The following is a 13328-nucleotide window of genomic DNA, read 5'->3' as shown; positions in this document are numbered from 1 at the left end:
CCCTTTAAGAAAAGCCAAGGTTTCTGAGCAGCCTGGAAATCAGGTCACAAAAGTGTGACCTATCCCCTGAGTGATCCCCCAGCTCACCTGTGTAAAACTTTGTGTCAGATTCCAGTTCAAAGACGCTTTTGGTCTGTGAATCAAAGTGAAGCCATAGTCCAACTGCAAGCACTGCTGTTCCTGCAAGCTGTAAGAACAAGGAAGGCTTGTTAAATGATACCAACTAATCCACCTGGCCTTGCATGGTAACAAAATCAGAAACAAACACAGGATACAGCTTTTATTTAAAGAGAAGGTAACAAAGGACAAGCTTAAAAGCATGGGAATACCAATGCATGAACAAAGTCCCAGACATGAGGCACCTTGTTGACAGAGGCATTTACATAATATAAACACCAATGCCACAGGAGATCAATGCCATTCTTGTTCCTTTCTGAAAATATCCACGGTTTAGCCAAGTGTCAGTATTTTCACTGATCCTTACACACATTGTTTTATTCTGGGTGGATGCAGACATTGCATGGCTTAGTGACCTTAAAGCTTCATACTGAAGAGCAAGTGTATCACAAGGAAAAGTGCCTTGTAAGGCCAGCCAGAAGTTTTAGTGTATTAAATAGAGTGCTGAGAGTTCAGTCCACCATAGAAGGGAGTTCAAGAAGAGTGCCATTCTTGCCAAACATGATAAAACCAACCCATTAAATGACCACACTGACAGGAATAAGAAAATCCCAGCTGCAGCAGTAGAACGCTGCTGATCTGGAGCAATACAATAGAATTTTAGTTAATGTTTAGTTTAATTTCATTATCATCTCTGGCTGTATGCCTTCAGGTTCCTCTTAATATTGGTGCCTGTGTTTGCAGCAAGTCACTTTGTGTATAAATTAGCCTCTGGATGAAACATCTGGCAAAAGCCACAGGAAGTGTTGCAAAAAAGAGGGCATTGCACTCTGGTAAGGCCAATGGCAACAGTTTGCTTGGAAGAGACTGAATCCTCCTTTAAAAAGAAAAGAAATGGGGTTTTCTTGCATGTAAAAAAATGAAGAAACCAGGACAAAATATAAAGCTGGAGTGTGCTTCTCAGCTCTTCCTTTGAAGACCATTGAACTATTAAAAAAAGCTCTACAAAGTGAGATGAGGACAGAAATCCCAAACATTGCAGCAGACATTAAAATTTTAAACTTAAGAGTGAGCAATAGGTTTATTAAGTCCGGTGCTTTGGTCAGGCAAAGCACACATGAAAAGCAAAAATAAAATCCCAACAAGGCCCTTGCAGAAAGAAACAACATTCCTGATTTACCTCTAAGAAACTGGGAATTGTTAATTAATGGCATTTTTTTAGTGGGAATATGGGCAGTGTTCCCTTGATGAGCACCCAAGGATACAACAACCCTACTACACCAAGCCCACCTGAGAGGTGGTAGCCCAAAAGCCCCTTCTCCCTGCTGTGGAAGAGTTCCTGCTCACAGACAGCCCCAGCTTTCCTAAACCAGCTTTTCCTGTACAGCAGGAACCCAAGTGCCAGGCCGGCCTCCAAGAGGAGCTGCAGGGCTATACCTGGGAAAACAGATCAAGTGACACACAACTCAGAGAGCCAAACCCACCTGGAGGATTCCAGACCTAAGCAAAAGGCTTTTGTTGGTGTTTCTGGTGCTTACTCCAAAGGCACACCTGCTTGCCTTGCTAGGGCTACCCTGACAGTATGATTAAGCTATGCTAGAGCACCTTTGTGACACAGAATGCCAAACAGTGTCATTATTTCAATTTCTTGTGCCACAGCTGCACCCTGAGGGGAGGGAGAGGTGCAAAGGGGAGCTGACAGAGAGAAGGGTTGCTGCCCTCCTGGCTGCAGCATCACTTCAAAAAGCCTTTGCCACCTCATCTCACCCCAGTGCTTCAGTTCAAACATCAGAAAGGCTTTAGTGATGGAAAAAACTCTTTGAGACTGCTGTTAAGTCATCCAGTATTTAATAACACTCTGCTTGAGGGTCCCTTTACTGGTCATCCAGCAGTTGTCAGCTTTTACAGCTGATCCAGATCCCCATCACTAGAAGAAGCCTAGAGCCTCTGCTGGTTTTGCTTGGAACTCACAAATTGTGAAGCCACAAGCCTGAACATCCAGCTCTTCTCACCTACCAAATTTATTTACAGTTTGACAAGTTTCAGTGCTTGAATAGAGAGCTCTGCAAATGGAGCAGGGCACAGAAAAGGACTGTAAAACTAAAGAAACTCTTAAACCACAATGTAGCCATGAAGATAATTTTAAAATTCCAAGCAAAGTAGAAGGTTCAGTTAATGCCCTCCAGAAAAAAAAAAACTGGTCTGTTCACATTGGGCAGAGATGATGTACCTAATATAGGTCCTTTCAAAACACAATTTTAACTCTTCCCCACCACGCCATAGAGGTACATGGCATGTTTTCTCCTTGGAAAAGCAGTCACTTAATCACAGAAAGACTAAGAAGGTGCCAGGGAGACCTGAGACTTACAGGATCACAGAACAGTGATAACACTTTATGCCAGTGAACTACTGCACAGCTCTAAAAAAAGGGATAGAATTACACAGACTGATAATTCTCTGCATGGTGGATTAGAAATAAAATGCAGCTCCTTCATGCAAGAAGAAGAGACTTTCTGCCTCAGTTTCTTAAGGAAAGCAGACATGTTCTCAGTTTGTGCTCTTCCTACTCAGACTGACCACTGAACTAAAAAAAAAAGCAGTTTTGGAGCAGAAGGCAAGAAACTTGCAGCTTCAAGTTTCCATCAAAACAAGGGAGAAACGAGGACACAGCAACACCAGCCTCTGAGGAAAAGCACAGCCCCATCGGCACTTGCCAGCACTGCTGGCCAGTGTGGCACACTAGAGGCTGAGACACAGTCACTCACACTACGGCAACAAGATGGGATCTGTGCAGGGATGGTTTGGGAGCTGTGTTTTTCCTTCCTGGGAAAGGGGTGCAAAGCCCCCAGCTTCAGCTGCGTGGAAGCAGATCACCAGACAATCTAATTGTTAGGTTTTTGCTTGGTAATCCAAGGGGATTCCCCATCTAACAGATCTATTTTGACACAGGAGTTGAGCAATACTGTGCGTTTCTAAGTAGCTCTATCCTGCACTGAAAGAGAAATTAGGCAGGAAGAGAACACCACTGTATTCCTGAAAGTAATCAATTTTGTCTGGTTTCACACACACAAAGAAGAGTGTGCTTATCAGACAGGTAAGTAGTATGTTTTTATAGTGACAACTACAGCAAAAAGAGCTCAGAAGACAGAGTTGGATTTTTTTTTTTCCCAATCTGGCCAAAACGTGAAGTTAAAGGGATACTGCTCACTTGCTGTTTTGGAGAAGTTTGTGGCAGTGATCTTCCAGTAATGGCATGTCCTGGCACAATTACACTACTGACTTCCCCGCTCCAGCAAACCAGGCTTCCTTGTTTTCGCTAACCACTACTCCGAGCTCATTCCTGCTCCGCTCGGATGTTCCACGGCTGCAACAAGGATAAAACTACCTCGCCACTCCTCTCCTAGCCCTGTGGAGGCTTGTCAGGTTGTTTTTTTTTTTTTCATTACATGCAAACACACCCCCTTTGCTCCTAAAGCTCGCTCCTGCATACAGCTTTCTGTCTGTTACAACGGGAAAACCAGCTTTTTTGGTCTATCTTCCTTACTGACATAGCCCTGCACATTCTCTAGTGAGCCTTCTGTGCAGGACTTCCCTCCTCTCATCCATCCCACTGCTCTGGGGCATCCCCCTAGCTTGGCCTCTGGTACATCGAAGGGTGTGTCCCAGCCTTTCCTGTGAGAAGAGATAACTGAGAAAGGACCTGAACCAGTCAGGATACACTTGAGATGAGAAAACCTGTGTATCCTGGAGGCAGCAGCCACACAGAACACTCTGCCTTCCTCCCCTCATCATTCCTGGCTAAACTGAGCATGAGTTTGGACTGTGCCACAGCACTGACCACTACCAAACAATTCCCAGAGGATTTCTGCCCCGCTCGGACTCCTGAGGTTTGGCAGATATGGCCCCCCAGCAGAAGGCTGGGGGGGCGAAAGGGGGCAAAAGGGGGGCTTTGCCCTTTTTCCATTTTTCACACCTTTAGGCCAAGTTTACATACAACTTCTACCAAGCTCATGGCATTACCTCCAGCATAAGGTATGTCATAATGTGAAAATAAAGAAGTCAGTCAGAAAGAAATACTATCAGTGTTGTCAGCTAAATATGGTATCTAACAGAACCTTTTCTTGAAGTAAAAAGGTATGTCAGGCTCAACACTACTGTTCCATATATAGGTTTACACCCAGATGTGACAAGAAGGCATTAAAAAGTCACCACCTTCACTTGATAAACACTTGAACTTTCAGCTAAAAATCAGGTTGCATAAGAATTTACTTCTCACTGTTTTAGACTGAACTAAGAAAGCCAGAACTAGATCTATAATGGTGCAAAGTACGGGCAAAGAAATCGAGAACATTATGAGTAGTAATGAACCGTTTCTATCCTTTTACTGGCTAGTACTCCATAAATAAACCCCCATAAACAGTAACTACAAGTGAAGCTCAATACCACTCTAAACTCTCAATTACAGAATTAGTGTTATCCACAACAGCACAGGTTTTCAGAGTTTTGAAACAGCTCCTTAACACTTGTGCTATGTGGGCTTGCAGTTATACAAGAAACTGCAGTTATTTTCAAACTAGTTTGGAAAATAGTGGATTGGAAAGGAAGTATTTTCTTTCTGCTTAGCTAGTTTCAAAAATGTTGTGGCCTATGTTAATGCCACAGCACCTTTTGCAATAAAATGGTCCTCCAGTACAGTACGAGAAGCATTACAAAATTCCTGAACCACTGCCAAGACTAGTGTCCATTTCATACAAGTTCCTATTCAGAGGCCAGTCTACTATATTTGCAATTAGAATAGCAAATAGGAGCCAGGAGTGGTGGAACTCTAAGTATCTTCACATCAGATTTCTCAAGGCAACATACTCCAAACTCCATTCCTGACTTCACAGGACTTACCAGAGTCAATACACAGTGAGCTGAGTCCAAGCAGCATTAGATTCTCACATTGTAGCCAGCAACTGCATCAGCTCATTAGAGAAAGCAAAAGCAACTAATTTCTGAGTTTTTCATATGTGCCTGCATATATACATACTAACAGACACATGCATATTTCTCTGCCCATCCTGCAAATCCTCTGCTGGAGGAGGAAAGATCCTCTGAATTGCTGTTCTTAGTGCACAAAAGCAGCTGAGATTATGGCTCAGAAAGTCACAGGTATCTTCAAACTACAGAAGGAAAAGGGCTCTCCAGGCCTAATTCTGCTCATCTTACTTTAGCAGGTACTATCACACAAAAATGCATTTATTCATAAACCACATGGCACTCTGGAGAGTGGGAAGTCAGGACAAGAGAACTCCCCAATAATGGAAAGGAGCAAGAAAATGACTGCTCAAAACTTCAACATGAACTCTGCCTCTGTGCTATACCACTTGCTTGCCTAAAATACATTAAACCATAAATATTAGCAGCAGATGTCTTCATATTCCACAAAATCTACAAGGGGAAAACCCAGCCTTGAAATTTAACAATGCAAGGCCTTGCTTTTGTTCAGCAGCAGGAAGCCAGTCAGAGAACAGGCAGGCACCTGCCTGGTGTGATCGAAGTTGCCCAGAAGCCCACAGTTTTCCTAGGAAAAGACTTCATGACCAGGACCAACAAGCCTGAGCAAACCCAGGGAGTTAAAGGAGCACAGCTAAAGGCAGTCACTCAGTACACAACTCAAGGCAATCCAGCATTGCTCACACTAAAGTTGGTCCAACGCAACTCTGCTAAGACACCTCCACTGCTCAGGTTTAAGGAACAAAATGTGTTGTTTCCATTGACTTCTTGCCAAGCTCAAGCCAGCCTGGTGGAAAAAAAAATTAGTTCAAAATTTTGTTGACACCTCCCTCCCACACCCCCAAACAGCCCCCAAACTTGTATTATTAGAAAGCAGACTGTCAGGGATGCCAGGGCTAGCACTGGCCATGCCAAGACAGCAGAGCTGTCTGCAAACCTATGTGCAAGAACATCAGCCCCAGATAGGACAGCGCAATAGCAGCAAGGAGCCTGGTGCCTGCTGCAGTCATCCCAAGAGAAAACACAGCCATCTCTACTTCCTACACCTCAGAGAGGAGAATGAACCCCAAAACTTACAGATCCATGCTTAACTGGACTTGGTGCAAACATCCAAAAGTGTCCTCGTCCTTCCATTAAGGCCACAAGCATGTTTTAAGCCAAACTCTGAAGCCCCAAAAGTTTCAGATAATACCACGTTAGTATCCAGCCTTCCCAGCTGGAGAAAGGCCATCAGATTAATCAAGCACAAGATCCTCAGGAAGGATTAAGAGAACAGGACAGAAGGTAGCATTTCCCAGGACCAACCTCCTAGACTACATGTTGAGCACTTATGCCAAGACACAGCACCTTGAGAGAAGAAAAATTAACAAAGGGCTGCTGAACTCCATGTTAGCAGGTTGGACTACATTATCTTAAAGGTCTTTTCCAACCTAATTCATTCTGAGATTAGCCAGTTATCCCTTGACCAACCTATTTGTCAACATCTGCTAAGGAGAAGGTATTACCACTGTACCCGCTTTTCTTCTGAAAAGGTCGTCTTTCCTGGCTAAATATTCCACAGCTCTTGCTCACTGCCTCTTTCAATACAGTCAGGCCCTACCTACTGCCTAGACAAATCATGATTCTAAGGATCTCTAGAACATTTCCATGCTGAAGATAAGAGTTGCTGATGACAGTAACCCTCCTCTTTCTTTCCCAAACACTATCAAGTTCCACTATGATCCTCTCAAGACAGGCAGATGACCAGAGCAGCCTGCAGCACTGTGGAACACCAGCATGCGATGGATTTTAGGAGTTTTACACACCATATTCCATCTTCTCTTCTTCATTTCTGAAGCTGGTTTGGCTCTGTTGACACTCAGCACTCACCTGGTGCTTTTGTAAAGCCATCATAGATTCTTTTCTCCCAAGGCTTCACTGCTCCACGGCAGCAGCTGCCTCTGAATAATTTAATTCCTATCTCCAGGCAGCTTCCTGCTGGTGCCTCCCATGGGAATTACCTGATGCCTGACTTTGGAGAGTCTCGCTGTGTCACACACCCTGCTGTGTCAGCAGGCAGCCATCACCTCCATCACCCTGTACAATGGGTGCCAGCCAGCACCCCAGCAGTACCCCCTGTGCTCCTCCAGATGAGGTGGGGCTATACTGACCATCACAGAGTTTGTACCAGGACCACTGCTTCTCTCTGCAACAGCAGAGCTGTATCTCACCACAGCCCTGCCCCCACTCCGACAGCCATCTCATTCTTGCCAGGATCTTACTCCAGGACTGACTGGTTTTCACAAGAGGCCTGAGATTTCCAGAGAACATTGAACAAGTGAACCAACACCAACCAGTCCTTGCCTTCTCCAGCATTCAGGCTTTTAAAGGCTCCAAGGCAGCAGCTTCATGAAGTCTGACTTCCCCTTGCAGTAGCCAATGTCCCTCCTATACATGTACACCAGCTTTTAAAGAATCTTCTCCTTGGCTCTTTCCAGATACTCCATATGTGCTACTCTCTGGGTATCCCAGACTACCATAAAGCAAAAGCCCAGCCTCCAATTCACTGCATTCCAGCCCTCCAGCACAGAGAAGGGATGGAGAGGGGAGTTACCTAATCACAACTCACTTAAGAGTTCTGAAGTGTTTTGTGACTTTAGAAAATTGTTAATCAAACATTTGCTGCTCCTCTTGTTCCACCTCCTTTGCATCAAGCGGTCAGTTCAAGCCTGTGCAGAATTCAGAGTCAAAGAGAGCTTATGGCACAGAACTCTGTTAAAATCTTCCCCAGTAAAATAAAGTCCTGCTGAACTTGGCTCCCAAAACTTTTATTCCTGGAGCTATTACTGCCTGGAAGGACTCCCTGAGAAACTCCCTTTTCATCATGTGTCTGAAGAGTGGTATGTTACTTGGGTTTGCTTTTGCAAATTACTCCTAAAGCTTTCCTTTGGCTGATGTTATTGTTATTTTATTAGGCTCACCAGCATTTATGAACTTTTATCTCCTTCCTTTGGATACAGCTTCAACTTTGAGGGTTTCTCTTTTTATTTCAGTAACTTCCTTTACCAAGCTGTATGAGCCTTTCTGCTTCCTCTTACCCTTGTTCAAGCCTCAATGGAAACAAATACATTCCACCTAATGCAGCATCCATAGCCATCTGCAGGTTTGGTGCAGACCCGAAATTCCTGACCTATCTTTTTGAGGCAACTTATTTCAAAAAAAGGAAGTACAGAATTGCACTTGGGCACAGCAAATTTTGTCAACATACTTCCATTACTTCACAGACTTTTCACATCTGCAAAGCCATAGAAAACCATTAGAGCCTTTCTTCTTATTAGGGTGGTACTTGCCTTTTAATGCTGGCAGACCCAGAACACCTTTCTTTTTATGCTGTTCAGTGTGGAAGACCCAGCTACTTTATTCCTCCATAGAGGACACAAGGTTTGCTAACACTGTACCCCCTAAACACCCTTCCAACTGTTTTCAGCGGGCCACAATGACATGTGGTGGCCCCCCTAAGCCAAGGACCACTCCAGTCCTTGAGTGAGTCCACTCCACAGAACACATTTATCTGTGGCTGAGCCAAGCTGCTTGCATTTCACTGCCTCCTGGGGCCTCCAGACACTTACTGGGATCTCCAAAATGCATTTATTTATCTCCCTTTAATTTTTTTTCTTCCTCTTCTCTCTCCCACATCCTAGCTTGATACTGCCAGCCTCAGGAAGCCAACTTGAAAAGCCATCATCTCTCAGCTCCTCTGGACAGCAGCACCACTCTTCCATCCACTGTCACCAATACAATTCTGTACTCACGAGCATCCCTAAAGGTAGGAGCCTCAGCACTTTATAACCATGACACTCCCAAGCAACAGGTACATCCCCAGCTAAACAAAACTCCTCTCCCTATTCTCAGCCTATCCCCAGACAAGGTAGTGAAGCTCAGGTTAAGAGCTTCTTTGAGGCAATGCTGTTGTCCCAAGAATTTTTGTCCCATAAAATACTCTGCAGAAAGTCTGCAGCTTTGAAATAAACAAACAAGCACAAGGCAAACCATGAGTATTTCAGTCTCTTTTAACAAGAAGTTTAGAAACTCACTGACTGTAAGTTTCAGAGAGCGTTTTACTAGGCTTTTCCTTCTGACCAGCTCTAACCCTGCAAATGCGACAGCTCTGCTCACGGTCCGGCGAGTCCCGGGTGGCAACACAGCTTTCCTGGGTCAAGTTCTGCACAACGTTCCTCAGCTAGAACCCATCTGTGTATTCTCAACTCTGCTGCAACCCATTTCGACATTGAGACATCCCGAGCACTTTATCCATTAACATGGCAACTTCTACTCGTCCCACACAGGCAGTGCTGCGACTGACTCCAGACGCGGCTTCCCGCCGCTCCAACTTCACACCGCCACATCACAGTCACACACGCACTCCTGCACCGTGGCAAACAGCCCAGAGAAAACCCAGCTTTTTGAACCATACACTTTGCTCCTATCCATCAGGCACACAAACAGCTCCCATAGTACTTTTCCATGCATGAGCCGGCGCTAAACCTAGGTGCCCACGCCCCGAGTGCTAGAGGACAGTCCAAACCTCTCGGCTCAGCCTTTCTCACGTTGCCTATCCAACAAGGCGTAGCAGGGCCAGTAAGCACACCGGAGACGCGATCTCAAGGGGTGCCGGTCTGCTCCGACAGATTAAACCCGAAGGGAAGCCACAGCACCCACCAACGCGAGGAGTTCACACACACGACAACCACAGGTTTGCAAGGAACCGGCTCAACCCGGGCACAGCCCAAGCACCGGGAAAGCCAACAGGGAGCCCGGCCGGCACACAGAGTTTTAGGGCGAGGATTGTGTGAAGTGCTGGGGGATATTCAGTGGGGGCGGTCTATCCACAAGCCCAGCACCTTCTCCCCGCCTGATGATAAACCCCAAAAACGTGGGAAAAAAAGCGATGAGCACCCGGGCACACGCCTCTCTCCTTCGGGGAAGGAGGGGGGGGGGGGGGACGGGCAGCAAGTGGAGGAAACAACCAAAACCAGGCATCAGAAAAGCAAACAAAACGCGGTTCCTGGCCCTTCCCCTCCCCTCCATCCCCGTCCCGCGGGCTCCCCGCCTGGCAGCGCGGGGGACACAGCCCAGGGGGCCTCACCCAGAAGATGAAGTTGAAGCCGAAGAGGAGGTACTTGATGCACTTGGTGCCTCCTTTGACGGGCATGGTGGCGGCTATAGACACAGCAACCAGGCCCCCAAGCTCCGACGCCGCTCCTTAAATGCGGCCCTGCCCGGGCGTCTCGGGGACTTCCCCGCTCGCTCCCGGGGCCGCCCCCGGCCCCGCCCCGCACCTGCGGTCGCCCTGCTCCGCCCCAGGCCGGGCGGGCTCCCAGCGCTCCAGCAGCGCCTCACGGGGCCGGGCATGGCCACCCTTGGGGCTCCGAGTGTCCCGGCATGGAGGGGCAGCACGAGGAACGTCAGAATCCTGCTCCCTGCCCTGCACGGCGCCGCCTCAGCAATCCCACCCTGTGCCTGGAGCGTTGTCCAAACGCTCCTGGAGCTCTGGGAGGGTTGGGGTGGTGACTACTTCCCTGGGAAGCCTGTTCAGTGCTCGAGTACCCTCTGGGTGAAAACCTTCGTCCTAATATCTGGTCAACCCCCTCACTCCAACCCGACCTGCTCTTGCATAGATCTCAGAATCCTTAGGATTGGAAGAGACATCTGGAGATCATCCAGTCCAACCCACCTGCCAAGGCAGGGTCACCAAGAGCAGGTGATGCAGGAATGTTTCCAGATGGGTTTGGAATGTCTCCAGAGAGGGAGAATCCACGCAACCTCCCTTGGGCAGCCTGTTGCAGTGCTCTGCCATCCTTACCATATAGAAATTCTTCCTTGTGTTGTGGTGAAACTTCTGGTTTTGGTTTATGACTATTGCTCCCTGTCCTGTAGCTGGGCACCACAGAAGAGAGTCATCATCTGTGGCACCATCCTCTTGACACCTGCTTTGAGATATTTATATGCATTAATGAGATCCCCTTTCTAGGTCCTCTAATTAATCAGGCCCAGCTCCCACAGAGATGCTCCAGAACCCTCATCACCTTTGTTGCCTCTGCTGGATGTTTAGTTTAAAATGAATACATCAGTCTAGCTTAAATTGGTGTTTTCTCACACAAGATAAACTTACAGCATAGTTTAATTCCTGTAATCTTCTGAGCCTTTTAGCTCAGGGATGAAAATTGAGGGCTTGTACCTTAATTTCCTACTGTGGGACTAGAAATTAATCAGGTATCAAGAGTCAAAAAATATCCAAGCAGAACAGTAGAAACAGACAAGCCATGCTGAAATACAAATAAAAACATATTGGAGTTTTTGTTTCCAAAATAAATAAGATGCAGCACATTCCAGAAGCAATATGGAGGGGGAGCCGCTGGCTTGAGCAGTGGCTTCCCAGAGGAGGTTACAAAACAGGAACACCTTTCCTATAAAATAAAGGGAAGTAGAGGGGTGGAGGCTAGCCACCAATATAGATCCAGCAAGGATGGAATTAACAAATGCATGTGACTACATTCTTGTGGTAACTGGAAACTGAGCAAGGGGAGGTCTTGTGTCTCAGTCTTGAGCTTGGACTGGTTTTCTCTGTGACTTTTGGGTTGGTTTTCTTTTGTCACTTTGGCATTAGGAATTTATGCTTTTAGTTAGCATCAGTATTATGGCTTCCCTTAAGTTTTGAAAATTAAGGATCACAGAAGAACTTTGGATAACTCCCCTCCCACCTTTGCATTATTAAGCATTTTATGCTTATACTACATTAAAGCAACTCTCATTAAAATTCACGGGCAGTAACCTTTTGATCAGAGGCAAGAAATGGACCTGTTCAACAAAAACCTCCAGTGAGTTTGTAAAAAATTAAACACTCCCCATTCACCTGGCAAAATTAAGTTATGAGGAAGTGAAATGCATTTGTACATCTTTAGTATTCTTGAGAATATGGAAGGAAAATAATGCTGTGGCTTTTTTTTTTTTTCATTCCATATGAAGGATCTGGAGAGAACATTTATGTTTCACTCTTCCAGGGTGTGACAATCTCATAGATGCAATTCTCTGACCACACCCGAACTTCTCTGACTAGTGGAATGAGATAGTAATCAACTAAATTTTTGCATAATAGAAATCACTAATGGAAATTCATGACCCTTTTAGAAATACTTCAAACTGATTTATTATTTTGAAACTTTGTATTTCCATGGGATAATAGGCATTTTGCATGAAATATTTATTATCTGACTTAAAATTGCCCCGGGTGGTTAAAGTGTTATTTTGTCCTACTGGCACAAAGAAAAGCAAATTCAGGCTATTGCTGATAAAAATAAATCAGTGTTTACCAAAACCCTTTTAAAATTACACTTTTAATAATCGAGACACAGCATTAACTATCTCTAGAGCTTTTCTCTACAGGAAGGCTGAGTTATTTTATCCTGCTTAAATGTGAAACTGAATGTCATGTTTGAGCCAATAGTGAAGAGGAGAAGCATTTGCTTGTCACCAGGAAAGATGAAAGATTTTCTTCTCAGACTGCACAATCCAAAAGACCCTGATCCTTTGATTAATATAGGAAGGCAAAGGAGAGTAGGGGTTTCTCTCCTGACTGTATTAAAGGATGGTGGGATTCTCTGGCAAGAACTGCAGAATTTCTTGCCTCCTTGACCTCTTTTCCCCATATCATTACCTTTAGAACATGTGGAAGGACTAGTGTCAGCTGGCTTGAGACCTTCAGCCTTCTTTGCATAAAAAATTCCAAGTCTTTTAAAAGGTTTCAGCTCCCTTAAAAAGCCAGGCATAAATGGTTGGAACTGCAGAGAGAGAAAGTACAAAGCTTTCCCCACCAAAGGATGGGGATTAATAGATTTCTTGAGTGTCAGTTAATGGAGAAATATAATAACAACATGTTGTTTTTTGTAGAGAAATAACATCTTTGACTGTACAAGCCAGACACAAGAGAAAAAACCTAAAGGTTGTTTTGCTTGCGTTTTAGCTTCAGTAATTGGTTTTTTAGCAGTGACTGATGCTGGGCTGTATCTGTCTATCTGGTGAAGAGTGGGGCTGTACAAACACATCACTTCTCTGCTGTCAGGGAGTTTGGGATGGCTTTTGAGAGGAAAGAAGAATGGGAAGTCACAGACCCTATGCTGATGTCATCTGGATCATTCTAAACTCTTGAGCTTGTCCATGGAACATAACACAAAGTG

General features: G+C 45.3%; 1 protein-coding gene across 1 annotated transcript in view; it reads right to left on the bottom strand.

Annotated features, from left to right (window-relative positions):
• Positions 1-10447, bottom strand: part of CD9 (CD9 molecule) — a 20717-nt gene extending 10270 nt beyond the window's left edge. Inside the window, exons 1-2 of the mRNA XM_074539259.1 lie at positions 10241-10447; positions 88-187 (exon numbers count right to left, since the gene is read on the bottom strand). Coding sequence (XP_074395360.1) covers positions 88-187; positions 10241-10306 — 166 coding nt within the window. The 5' untranslated portion in view covers positions 10307-10447. The remainder of the gene's footprint in view (positions 1-87; positions 188-10240) is intronic.
• Positions 10448-13328: the final 2881 nt, after the last annotated feature.

The sequence above is a fragment of the Zonotrichia albicollis genome, chromosome 4, assembly GCF_047830755.1.
Source record: "Zonotrichia albicollis isolate bZonAlb1 chromosome 4, bZonAlb1.hap1, whole genome shotgun sequence".
Lineage (NCBI taxonomy): Eukaryota > Metazoa > Chordata > Aves > Passeriformes > Passerellidae > Zonotrichia > Zonotrichia albicollis.
Note: the sequence above shows the minus strand (reverse complement) of the source record. Positions and strands in the feature narration are given on the sequence as shown.